Source organism: Gopherus evgoodei, chromosome 17 (assembly GCF_007399415.2).
Source record: "Gopherus evgoodei ecotype Sinaloan lineage chromosome 17, rGopEvg1_v1.p, whole genome shotgun sequence".
Lineage (NCBI taxonomy): Eukaryota > Metazoa > Chordata > Testudines > Testudinidae > Gopherus > Gopherus evgoodei.
In genome coordinates, this window is record NC_044338.1 from 8,103,545 (window position 1) to 8,117,270 (window position 13,726).

The window sequence follows — 13,726 nt, forward strand, 5'->3', positions numbered from 1 at the left end:
TAAAGAGCCACTTGCAGCTTGCGAGCATCAGTCTGAGTATCACTGCTCTTAGCTAAATGAGGAGCTCTTTATTATTGTGGTACTGTATACCAAAAGCAATACGTGGCTTGAACTGTACCATAAGAACGGAAAACTTCTACAGAAACCCTGAAATGCTGCATTGCACACCTTTATCAGGATGTACAGCTCTCCACTTTTAAAGCAAGTCTACGGGAGAGATGACAAAAACCTACCAACAAGTTCCAAAATTGCACCCACATAGACCTCCAAAGCAGGGACCAATCTTTCCATAAAAACACATGACATTGTGCACTATGTGTCAGTGATAAATTTTATGATCTTCTCAATATACTTTTGGCTCATTTGAGGAGCTTAGGGTCTTTATCCTAAAATTCTAGCAGTGGGAATTCTGAAGTTCATGCAGGACCCTAAAAAACATGCAACGCATTGAAAGAGCCTAACCCCGCCCCTCAATTTTTTTTGTTTGTAAGATCAAATGCTTACCTAAGTATTTACTCTCTGATGGTTGTTCTAACTCTCGGAAAGCACTGTATTTGTCTCCATAATCTATCATGCATGAAATAAAATAAAAAGATCATTTCCATTAAGATATTATGAAATTAGGCTACAATCAGTTATGGTACAGATTAGATTGGTACAGTTGCTGTCATCTTGCACTCAACATTTTATATTAACATTTTACCAATGTCACAGGCACTACTGAAATATGAAAAATTAAACTAAATGTTACATTACATGTAGTGTTAACAATTAAACAGTTTTTGTTTACCTCCAAACATAGCTGCACTTTCAGAAGGCTTTTCAACTGCAATTCCTTTAAACACAGCATATTTATCCGTTGAGGAAGGTGTTTTAGTGCCAGGGAGTGGAATCAGCAAAGGAGGAACACTGAACAAACAAACACAGAAAAAAGAAAGAAAAAAGCTCCTGAGCAATCTAATTTCTTCTATTATTTAAAGCAAGCAAGATATTAGGAAATGAACAAGCAACTTATTAGCATCTGTCTAAATTGTGTGTATTAACACAAATGTGCTCTATCAAACATGATAAAGGGCTTATTTTACTTCTGCACTTTTAAAAGTTTTATAATGTACACTACGTTCATAAAGATCTTCAGCAGCAATATTCTCACGCCAACCTCATTCATCTTATGCTAGTCACTATCTCATTGAAATTCTATCAGCACTACTCTGGGCCAAAATAGTAAATTCTCCACCCACGGAGAACAGAGATGCCTTAAGTGCATTAACTTTTTGATTCTTTCTTGTGACAGAACTGTTCTAGATACGCACCACTGCAGTTTTTAACCCAGAAGAGAACACACATATATGTGAAAAACACTGTGGTTTCATTAATCACATTGTCCAAGACGGTTAAGGGCATGCCTTCTTGATGGGACCAGAAATTGGTAAGAATCACAGGCTGCCTAAGACTTTGCTAACTCTGTGCTTCCATTTCTTCTGCTTTTGATTACATTTCATTGCATATTGCAAAATTAAGAAGAGAACAGATCCATTATTCCAATAGGAGCAAAGAATAACGTTTGAATTTCTACTCAGCGAAAGTCACCAAGTTCAGGTAGCCATATGTTCAGTAATGTCAGGATTATGCCATAATTAAATGAACAGACCTTTTTGCACATGAACATAATAAACTGCCATAATAACCTAATACTGTGTTAGCAATTCTTGAAAGATTTAAACACATACTGTAAGAGCTTCGCTTCCCCTCCCTTATCAGACATTGGCAGCTCTGCAGAACAACATCCTTTACATAAGAATGACTACATTTTACCTCTAGTTTGTGTCATTTAACATCATACACACTGAAAATGTGAATGAATTTCTATGGCATTCTTTGGCCTACAGCAAGAATCTTTCCACAGCCATTTAAATCTCCTTATCAGTGGCCTGCAAGCTACACACAAACCCAGCACTTGCATGTGCATTCTAATGGTGGCCGGTGGGGCTTGCAGAACAAGACACAGAGCAATGTCAAAATATGTAGTTTATGGCAATATAATTTAATTTCACTTCACTACGAAACAGACCGTTCAATATCCAATCTTGACAAATATAACAGTTAATCTGGTGTACACTACACGTTTAACAAAAAAAACTCCATAAGCAATTAGACTATAGTTCATTGTAATATTCTGTACAAAACCGAATGCTTTTACAACTGAATAAAGAGAACTACTGTAGTGGAAAACACTGATTTCTCATGACCCTCCAACTCCAATTACAAAACTTTAAACAAAATTGTGCTTACAGATCTGGAAATGCTTTTGCTAAGACTTCCTAACAGAATAACTTTATTAACTGAAGAACTATGCCTAAAACAAAATAAGGACTAAATGAAATATGGGGCATCTTTAGATTAATGTAGTGTTACTGATTTAAACTAGCAAAATGAAATCCTTTTCATGAAAAGCGATGACTCAGACTGTAATTTTACGCATGCTGCAGCTGAACAATTAATTCTAGTATCTTCCTCTGATGTCATTGTCAAGGAAGCAACCAGTAATCACCTTGAAAGTATTTGTCCAATCTACATATAACAACAACCAGTTCAATACATACAGACAAAATGTTTTGTTCCTAAAAATTAATTAAAAACTTAGAGAAGCATATTATTTTTCCCTGTACATTATGAGAAAATAAAATTTTGGGGCTTCTTGATCACAGGACATTGAAAGTCAGAATTGTGTGAAAGAATTCAGACTCAAAAGCAGGAAGCTTTGGATGATTACTTCTCTACTCCACACTGCCCAACCAGTGACCGTACTGAGGCGATGCTACTCTCTCAATTAAATAAGGGCCAGCAGAATAGGAGAGGCACTGAGCAACCATAATGCCAGTAGACCTCTAAAATTTGAATGAAACAGACTTTAAATGGGATTTCCAGGCAATCACCACAACTCAAAGTCAGGTACTAAATAAAAATTTGCCAAAATGGAAAGGATGAGAGGAGCTAAAAAACCAAACCAAAACAAAAACAAAAAAAACAAAACACACATCCACTGGAGAGCCATGGCCATTTAAAAGAAGACAGTTTGGCGGGTGATCCTCTCTGCATGCATTTTGGGGGTTTATGGCCTGATCAAAGGTAACTGAAGTCAATGGGAAGCTTTCTATGTACTTCAGTGAGTGCCAGATCAGACCTTTAACAAGGGCAGTTGTCCCAATTCATTCTTCTGAGAGCACAGGAATGAGTGGATTGCTATATGTAAAGGTTTGAGCCTAAATGCATGGCATGAAAGAACTTACGATTGTCAGCAACAGAATAAACACTTGAAAACCTATTCTCATACCTTTATATACAATTTATCTCAGCACGATGAATGGAATTCTAAAGAATGGTCAGCAATCTATAGTACATCAAATGTCAGTTTGGATACAGTGCCATTAAGATTTCTGAAGCGGCTGCTGAAAGAAACTGCCAGAGTCAAGATCAGGTGATGGTATGAAATTATGGGTTAGAAAGTTAGACAGAGAAGAAAACATTTAATTGCTTTAAAAGGGATATTTAAGAAATTCAGAGATCTACTCCACCTGCTCCGGTGCTGAGAACTGGTTGCTTTGGAGGATCCAGGTCCCTCCCCTTGGAAATCAGAGAAAGATTCGTCGAGTGAGCCAGACTTTGAAGCATCCTGAAAATCCTGGAAGTCATCATCTTCTGGTTTAACTACCTGGATTCCATAAAATCATGAGACCCCCCATTTAAGATGAGAAAACACATTACCTTGACATTTTAAGTATATATGGAATAGTTTTTGCCTACTCAGTAAATTTCTTATATACGTCACTGCAAAGCCTTAATATACAAATTAATAGTTAAAGGGAGCAGACAAAGCCCTACAAAATGTTACTGAAAGAAACAATTGAGGGGAATGGACTACATGAAACAAAAGATCTTGTCAATTTCCATAATTATGATAAACAGTGAATTTATGTGGAATAAAGGCACAAGATAAGCTTAACTCTAACAAATATATTTTATTCATTCATAAAACAAGCACAGCACCAGCATCTGCAGTAAAAGCTTCCTTATGCTGTCCGACAAACATGACTGAACCTTGCTTTGGAAGATCTGCAGCTAAATGCTAGATGATTGTTTACTCTGCAAAGACATTGAGCCTTCAGCAAAGGCACTGAAATGGGCAGCCAAGGGTTATTTTATGATGGGGTGGGCACCAGCCCTCGAAAGAATGAACTGAGAGAAGCAATTCATTTCACGGAGACCACTGAAGAACTAAGAGGTAGATACATGACTACGTAAAGCCCTTTGACAAATTACTAGTACTAGTTAAATTTACTTTTCAAGTAAATGGTCTAGAAATACGCAAGGCCTCTGAATTTAGCCACAGAAATAAATATCAGGACCCTAGATACTCCATAAGCATATAATTGTGCTTCAGAGTCCACTTTATATGGAGTGGTTATAGAGTTTTCTTTCCACAATAAACAGAGGACCAGGATGTGTTGCAGGAGAGAGCTTAACAATGTTGGAACTTCCTGATTAGAGAGTTTTCCAGCGGCTGCTCGTCATGCCTCTTTGTGTTTATGTCCTTACACTACATGATGTCAGAAGTGAGTGAATCCCTCTCTCTAAAGAAGGAGCAAAGGAAAGAAAAGACACCTCCAGACTGTCAGAGCAGTCAGCGAGTGAGGAAACTGGAATATCAGGGAGACCACCTGTGAAATCAGCAGCATGGAGGCAGAGCCCTATCTCACCTCAGCAGTAGAACCCCATAGCTCAAATGGCTCTATTAGAGAGGTTTGATTTTTGAGACTCAGGCAGCCGGCCTTCTGGGAGCCATAAATTTGAGCAATTCTGGTTTAACAGAGAAAGCACAAGATATCAGGTAAATGCCATGTTTCTTGCTGTTGCTGATATCCTATGTGCCCTCCTCCTTCTCACTGAGGAGGAAAAGAAAGAATACTCCAAAGTGAAACATGAGCATTTGATGTCCATTTCAAAGCCAGACAATATTACATATGAAAGGGGCAAACTTAATAGGAAGTGCCAGAAACAAGGGGAAAACAGCTGAGACTTATTACTGCAGTTCACAGTCTTGCTGAACATTGCAAATATGGAACGTTAAAAGAACTAATATGAGACACGATGGCTGTTGGTATAAACGACCAGTTAGACCCAGATCTCACACTAGCAAAACAACAGCAAAAGTGAGAATGCAACAATAGAGAAACAGCAATGTGGCTTACATGCTACAGCATAAGGAAGACTGATCCACTAGGAAGGGGTACTGCAGAAATGGATCTGGGGGGTCATAGTGGATCACAAGCTAAATGAGTCAGCAGTGGTAACACTGTTGCACAAAAAAAGAAAACATTCTGGGATGATTTTTCATTCATTTTCTGCAGAAAAGGACCTAGGGGTTACATTGGACAAGAAGCTGGATATGAGTCAACAGTGTTCCCTGTTGCCAAGAAAGCTAACGGCATTTTGGCCTGCATAAGTAGAGGCATTGCCCTCAGATCGAGGGATGTGATCATTCCCCTCTATTCGACACTGGTGAGGCCTCATCTGGAGTACTGTGTCCAGTTCTGGGCCCACACTACAAGAAGGATGTAAAAAAACTGGAAAGAGTTCAGCGGAGGGCAACAAAAATGATTAGGGGGCTGGAGCACATGATTTATGATGAGAGCCTGAGGGAACTGGGATTGTTTAGTCTGCAGAAGAGAATAAGGAAGGGGGGGGATTTGATAGCTGCTTTCAACTACCTGAAAGGGGGTTCCAAAGAGGATGGATCTGGACCAGGGGTGAGTAACCTTTCAGAAGTGATTTGCTGAGTCTTCGTTTATTCACTTTAATTTAAGGTTTTGCGTGTCAATAATACTTTAAAACCTTTTTAGAAGGCCTCTTTCTATAAGTCTATAATATATAACTAAACTATTGTATGTAAAGTAAATAAGGTTTCAGAATGTTTAAGAAGCTTCATTTAAAATTAAATTAAAATGCAGAGCCCCCCGGACTGGTGGCCAGGACCCAGGCAGTGTGGGTGCCAGGGAAAATCAGCTCGCGTGCTGCCTTTAGCACCCATGCCATAGGCTGCCTATCCCTGACTTAGACTGTTCTCAGTGGTACCAGATGACAGAACAAGGAGTAATGGTCTCAAGTTGCAGTGGGGGAGGTTTAGGTTGGATATTAGAAAAAACTTTCACTAGGAGGGTGGTGAAGCACTGGAATGGTTTACCTAGGGAGGTGGTGGAATCTCCTTCCTTAGAGGTTTTTTAAGGCCAGGCTCGAAAAAGCCCTGGCTGGGATGATTTAGTTGGGAATTGGTCCTGCTTTTGAGCAGGGGGTTGGACTAGATGACCTCCTGAGGTCCCTGCCAACTCTGATATTCTATGATTCTCATAGACTCATAGACTTTAAGGTCAGAAGGGACCATTATGATCATCTAGTCTGACCTCCTGCACAATGAGATGTATGAGCAGCAGTGTCGTAAGCAAGACACGAGAAGTAATTCTTCCGCTCTACTCCAATCTGATTAGGCCTCAACTGGAGTAGTGTGTCCAGTTCTGGGCGCCACATTTCAGGAAAGATGTGGACAAAGTGGAGAAAGTCCAGAGAAGAGCAACAAAAATTATTAAAGGTCTAGAAAACATTAGTTCAGTTAAAACATGGATTTCAATTAGTTGGTTTGCAGTTTTTTTAAAAAAGCACTATCACCTTTAAGGTACAACACCTAATGGTTTGCTCGAGTGGTGTCAATTTTCTCTGTAGCTGCAAGAAACTGAGACACTTAGAATTAAGCATTTTGGATTGTACCAAACAACTTGGGTATGGTTCATGTTGTACAGTGCAGTGAAGATGTAATGCATTATATTAGTAGTAGTATATTTGCATTAATACTGGCTTTGAATCAGAAGCAATATTCTTGCTTTTAGCTGTATAACTAAAGGGGAACTGATTGCAAAGATTCTGTTCTCCATACTGCCCTTCCAACAACACAAAAACAAAAAGTGTATTTAGGATCTCACTAGACATGGAAGATATCTGTTACTAAAGGACTTTATCCCAGACATTAATGTATTATACTCGTTCTTAGCCAAGTCATCTTTGAATAGAGGAAGAACATTATGGAAGCAAAAATCAATCAGTATACACTGCAAAACATCAAAAGGAATATGCTGTGGATGATGGGCAAATTGAATTTTCAATAGCAAAACTGATTGCCAAGATCAATTCATGCTTCCAGAAAACGTTGGTATTAGCCAGGTCATCTTTTCTATTACTGCTACACAGTTTTCAGTTCTCCCTGTGGTGGTCTCACTTCTGTTTTACTAACCAGATAACACAGGTCTTATTTAGTTTACATGTAATTCCACTTCAAATAGTGTAAAAAAGGAACTAACTAGAGGCTTTTCTCAGGATGCAGGAGCTTAGGAAGGGAGAAGAAATTTGTCTAACTTTTCTAATGTTACCTGGAAGAGACTGAAACATCAAAGATGCTTGTGACAACATGGTCTTCCATATTTAAAACGGCATGTTCTAGATTTCATTTTCATTTTTAACGTTTACTTAAAATCCAGTTGTCATCATGCAGCTTTCAAACAAGAGTTTCCCTTGCAATGAAAATACAGATTTATTATGCTATAGAAACAGCACTAACCTGGTTTGTGGGGTAAGATGGCATGAAACCACTAGAAACCTGTGCTGCAGCTCCACCCACTGGTGGAGTTATGTTCACTCCTATGACTGCCTGTCCAATATTAAGAGGCATGGAGACTGGTGGTCCAGAGGGCCTCATAGGCTGTTGATTCACTGTGGCAGGCAATGAAATTGGATATCCACTTAAAGTAGGGACAGGAGCAGTTGGAAATTGGTTTAAAACATCAGGACTCACTGCAGGTATTCCTCTCTGCACAAGGAGAAAAATAAAGAGATAGCTACATGCATTACACATTTCAAATGACTTTCCTCCATTTGTACTCTTATTTCTCAACTAATTTTTTAATTTATTGAAACTATGAAAATTCATGGAGTCAGTCCTTCAATTCTGTCTTTTGCACACAAAAAAGGCAACTGAATTTTACATGATCAGGGTGAACCTACACATATACAATATGCTGGAACTGATACAGTTTACTGCTAGATCTCATACGGATCTATAGACTTACTTGATTCACTTACTAAAAAACACACACAAGAATTGTATCTGAATGCTCAAAATTTAGCACTGGCTGGAGCTCACTGAACACGGGTAGGTGCTATGCAAATTTCCCCCACACATCTCTAACAATGTACATCAGTGCCTATCTTCACTGTCCCATCTCGTCTACTCCTGGATTTCTTTTCTGTCAACTTCTGATCATAGTGAAGTTTGCAAAACTTGAATGGTGGTTTTTGCGATTTCAGACAAGTTTCTATTAAACTAGGAACAGCCATGGCATTACACTATAATCTGACACAAGTTAAAACCTAGATTACACAGTCCAAAAAATTAACAAATTCACCCACTGGCCAGGTGCTCAGATAATCTAGTGGAGGGGCCCATATCACTTCCTAAATATCAGAGGGGTAGCTGTGTTAGTCTGGATCTGTAAAAAGGGACCAAGAGTCCTGTGGCACCTTATAGCCTAACAGATGTATTGGAGCATAAGCTTTTGTGGGTGAATACCCACTTCGTCAGACACATGTTCCTAAATAGATAGTTATTCAGCATAAAAGAAAAGCCAAAGCCAACACAAACTTAAATGAGTCCTGAAGAAGAAATAATAGCTATAAATGCAAAGGGTGACATCCTGGATTCACTGAAGTGAATGGGAGTTTTGCCAGGATTCATTCAGTGTATTTAATGCGTGGTATAATACAGGTACATGTGTCCATACACAACATACTGCAGAGACGTTACAAAAGTCAGTGACAATTAATCAAGAGGAGGTTAGACCCTTTTCCATTCCCCCAAAAGTCTGTCTCAGTCACTTGTACCTGAGTTACTGCTATCATAGCCAGGACAGTATAAAGCTCTTCTTTGGTAAGTTTTCCAGGTGTGGTACGATTGGTTAAGGCCCATATTTGTCCAAGGGTCTCCCTGGGAAGTCCAGATGACATCAGAATGGGATACAGTTTAGCAGTATCTATTCCAGCAGGAGTCATAGTGGTTTCTAAAATTTTCTTATACAAATCTATTGAGGGAAACACAGTGTTGGCGAATGAAAATAAATATTTTCAAGTGATTTTAAGATCATTTTTCTATTCTAACTATATTGTAATATTGTTGACATGGAACGTTATCAATTTGATTAGGCATCAATGTTAAAGTTGGCACATAATACTAGAAGTTTCATCTAAATATAACTTCTCATTCTACCTCTACATTCAAATTCAAACAGGCAGGTGAAGGAGAAAAGAAGTTCCCCAAACAAAGCCCAAAGAGATAGGAGAGAGATTTGTAAGTTACCGAGAAAAATGGAAAACGAATAAAAATACTGCATACTCCAGCACAACTCTACCAATTAACTTGAGGCCTGTCAAAAGCATCCTCCAGTCCCTTGCAAGGAGAACATAACATGCTGTATTAAACAAGCTGCACCTAAATCGAGATAATTAGTAGTATCAATGTCTTACCTGATTTATTTTCTAACAAACTGACTACATCAAAAACCATCTGGCCAAAACATCCTATTCCCTTCAGTTTCAATACACAGAGCAATAAAACAAGTTGCTTACAGTGGTTATTTTTCAGAAATTTAGGACACTCAACTCTGCCAGCTAACTGTGCTACTTCACACCACATTCTGGGTGCTATATTCAGCAAGACTTCTGGCTATTCCTCCAGTACTAAAGAAAATTACCTATGCCACAGCAGATTCTCTATACCTAGACAGAATGAACAGCTTACATTCTAAAACAGACATCTCCTTTATTAAAGTGGAAATCAATTAATCAGTAAAACCGACAATCCATACAACACAACTAGTTCTCTTCATAAATTTCACTACATATTTCTGTAATGAGGCCTCTGGATAATCCTTGTGTGAAGATAGCCAGAGCAGCATTATGTAGTTAAAATTCAGTGCAATCTAATCAATATTTAGTACAGCACTTCATTTACTGTTTACTATGCTTCTGGCATATATAAGGCAAATAACCTTAAGAAATGAGTCTGCTTAATTACAAGAAGTACTGAAAGGAGACAGCTCATAAAAATGTAATACCAACAATGGCAATTCCTATTAAGATAATTTGCCATCCTTATAACCTCTAGATTTAACATTTACTATGTTTGAAGAAGCTCCTGCCTTCTCTGAATGCAGATAAAGCTACCAAAGACGTGTAAGACATCCAAAAACATGTTTTGGAATGCTTGCCAGTTTGTGCAACGAATTAAGACTGCCCTAACAAACACTATTGATCTGTGAAACTATGAAACAGATTAGCTAGGAATGTTGCAGAATTCCCATCCTGGGAGGTCTTTCAGACCCGGTTAGACAAACACCTGTCAGTGATGGTCTAAGTGTCCTTAATCCTGCTTAGCACAGGGGGATGGACTGGGTGACCTTGAGATCCCTTCCAGCCCTCCATGTCTATGATTCTCCAAAGCTATACTTGGAACAGATGAACTTGGTCATTACCACTGCTGCTATACCAGATCTAAGAAATACCATGTATAGTTCAGACAATAGCACTAATAACCTAGTTTTCCCAGGAGTGGTTAAAAAAAAAACAAAAATTTGCTTTACAAATTAAATTAGTGATCAAGAAATTCATGAGTTGCTCTTCCTGCTTCCACTCAAAGAAATATATGTTGACATTAGTCAGCCGAAGTTTAATACTAAAATTTAAGACACAAACATCAGTGACTGCAAGTATGATGACAACTTCAGTAAATAATATCTTAAAGTTAAGTGTGTATCGCATTTAAACATCGCATGCTGATATGCACTTGGGGAAGTGTAACCATTCATAGTCACACTCAATAACAACTCTGCAATGGCAGGGGACAGGACAAGATGACTCGATAGGTCTTTTGCCTGTGTTGTGCAGGAGGTCAAAGATTATCATCATCATAATCCCTTCTGGTCTTAAAATCTAATAATGTATTTTCTGATTCTATGGTGAAACCTGACTTGTGATAGTATGAACAGTACTGAGTAAGAACAAAGGAGATACCATCAGTCTTAAATACTCATACATAAACTGGTATTCCTCACTGTCAGAACCACAGAACCTCTGACTCAAGCCAACATGAACTTGGAACAAAAACTACAGTACTAGAAAGCTTCTGTATCAAACCTGACTAAGTTTAGGGATTTGGAAAGTTTTTATTGTAGATGAAAAAAAATACTGATTTGGGTAAGATATTAAGCAACACTGAAGCATAAGGATTTTTATACTTTTTTTCTTTAAATGATGTTTTAGCAGAATATTTTACCTGGAGCCAAGCTTTCATTGTAAATCCAAGGTGGCATCATTTGCTGGATTGGATCTTGGGAAGGGAATACTCCAACACCTAAAAGTATGCAATATATTAAGAAAAGGAGACGAGAATCATATTAGGTGTATAGAGATTCAAAATAGGAAAACGTCTGCGACACAGTTTTTGGTATTTCAGCCAGCCCATTTCAGACATGGAATCATCTGGCTACATGAGAACCCAAAACCGATACTGCAACAAAATGACCTGAAACAGCAACAAAAATACAATTAAATGCACATGATGAAATAAAGAGCCACTCATTTTCCAAACATATCTGTTTGATCAGGAACACAAGTCCCATCAATTCCAAACATTTCATAAATAGCAGTGGTTCTGCCATGCCTATTTACATAAATTTGATGGGCAGAACATTAAGGCTATTTGGGGAATAATTTAATTTAATCACACTGAAACAAGTTTAGGACATATAATCTGTGTTTCACAGATGAACCCCTCATGATAAAAGCCATTAACATATTCGTCAGGCTGGCTTGCCCCATTAGACCCATCCCCTCACTTTCTTATCCTACCTAGTCATCAGCTCAGGAAGGTGGCATTGCTGCTGTTGTCACTGCAGAACTCTAATGCATTCTGTCCTCTCCAATCCTCTGTAACTTGAATACTTCACTCCTCAGACTCAGACATTATGTTAATTTCCCCACTTGGTTTCATCAAGTTTGACCCTTCTCAGTCCCTGTTCTGATTCACCCTTCAGCAGATTTCATCTTCACTTTGGACTTAAATCAACATTGTGACAAGTCCTTTGACCCCTTTTCTAAACTGCCACCTTTCCCATTCATACTCATTCTTTCCTTCATCATGATCAATAAAACCTGCTCTTTTATTTCTTGTTTTTCTTATCATCTTCCCTACACTGACCACTACCTGATTGCAGCAGATTACTCCCTCCCATCACCTGACTGCTCAGAAAGTGACCTTCCTTCCCTCTGAAGAACTCAAATCCTGCTCATCTCTAACCTGTTTTGTTTGCTCCCTCCTTTGGCTGGCCTTTCCCACACAGTTATCTGCAACACTTCCCTATCCTTAGCTCTCTCATACCTCAAGATCTATTTGGTTTACAGACCAGCTGTGGGACTCTGTGTATACGAGCTGATGCACTGAGAAAAGCAGTGATGAATGTCCCATATTTGTTCTTGATCTCCTCAGACTCTACAGGGATTCCCAGTAAGCCAAAGTTTAATTTCTACTTATCCCTAATTCCAAAGCTGCTAAGAACAGTCACTCCCCTCTTCCACACCAGCAATTCTCACCCAGCCAAGTAAGAGGCAATTTGCTTTCTTTTTTCAATCTTAGATTGCCCTAAGTTGTAACTTTTCCACCACCCATAACAGCTCATCCTCAGGCATTCCCTCCTTTTTCTCATCTTCTCCTTTTACTTCCCTTCCATTTTTGCTTCCACCAGAAATTTCTGATATAATCTCGCCTCTAAAAAAATCTCCCCATCCCTTGATTCCTACATTACAACAGATTGATTTACCTTTTAGTAACTTCCAATTCTCTGAAGTTTGCACCGCCCAGGAACTTCTTGGGATGATTCCCTTGTCCCCAATATCACCGTATTACTGCTAACCCTACCTCCCTCAAAGTACTTGGAATGGTTGCACTCGTTCTTCAAATCCTTTAACAATATCCTGGACTATTTTCAATGAGGGTTTCTACTTGGGCTACAGAACAGAAGTGTCCTTCTATGTTTAGCTAGCTCCTGCTTTTCTGAAACAGAGCCTCCGTCTCCCACCTCACTAAACTTGGTCATGGTGAATCATTCCATCCTCTTAAGCAGAGTCCATATGAAAGCAGGCATCTCTGGCTCCTTCCTGTCATGGGTTCTTACCTATGAAATTCCTGACTCTAGCAGTAACTCCTCTCCTTTCACACAGCTCTTAGCTGTTGGTGTCATACTCTTCCCTTTCTGCAGCTCCTATTTTCTGGACTGCATTTCTGTCTCATGAACTTTCCACTGATTCTCAGATCATCCAGAAATACCTTTTCTTCCTTCTTTGTCTCAATATCTCTTTTCCCATACCATTTTAATCTTTGCAGCTAACTAGAGTGTGCCAAGTTTGTACAAGAGACACAATATCACTACTTTACATTAATTGTATTGTAAACAAATACAGCTCTTATTTCACAGTGTGCATTACAATTGTATTTTATTTCAAATTACAGAGTAAATGGATAACTTGAGCTACTAAAAAGCATTATCTGAAAACAGAGTGATTTAATTTCATCTTG

The 13,726-nt window shown here is 38.6% G+C and overlaps 1 protein-coding gene across 7 annotated transcripts in view; it reads right to left on the bottom strand.

Annotated features, from left to right (window-relative positions):
* The window catches only part of SYNRG (synergin gamma), a 62,759-nt gene that overhangs the window by 30,478 nt on the left and 18,555 nt on the right, over positions 1-13,726 (bottom strand). For all 7 annotated transcript variants that reach the window (XM_030536369.1, XM_030536368.1, XM_030536365.1 and 4 more), the window contains 6 exons: positions 11,429-11,506; positions 8,983-9,179; positions 7,664-7,912; positions 3,576-3,712; positions 791-909; positions 505-567 (listed from right to left, as the gene is read on the bottom strand). In XM_030536369.1, the coding sequence (XP_030392229.1) occupies positions 505-567; positions 791-909; positions 3,576-3,712; positions 7,664-7,912; positions 8,983-9,179; positions 11,429-11,506 (843 nt within the window). The remainder of the gene's footprint in view (positions 1-504; positions 568-790; positions 910-3,575; positions 3,713-7,663; positions 7,913-8,982; positions 9,180-11,428; positions 11,507-13,726) is intronic.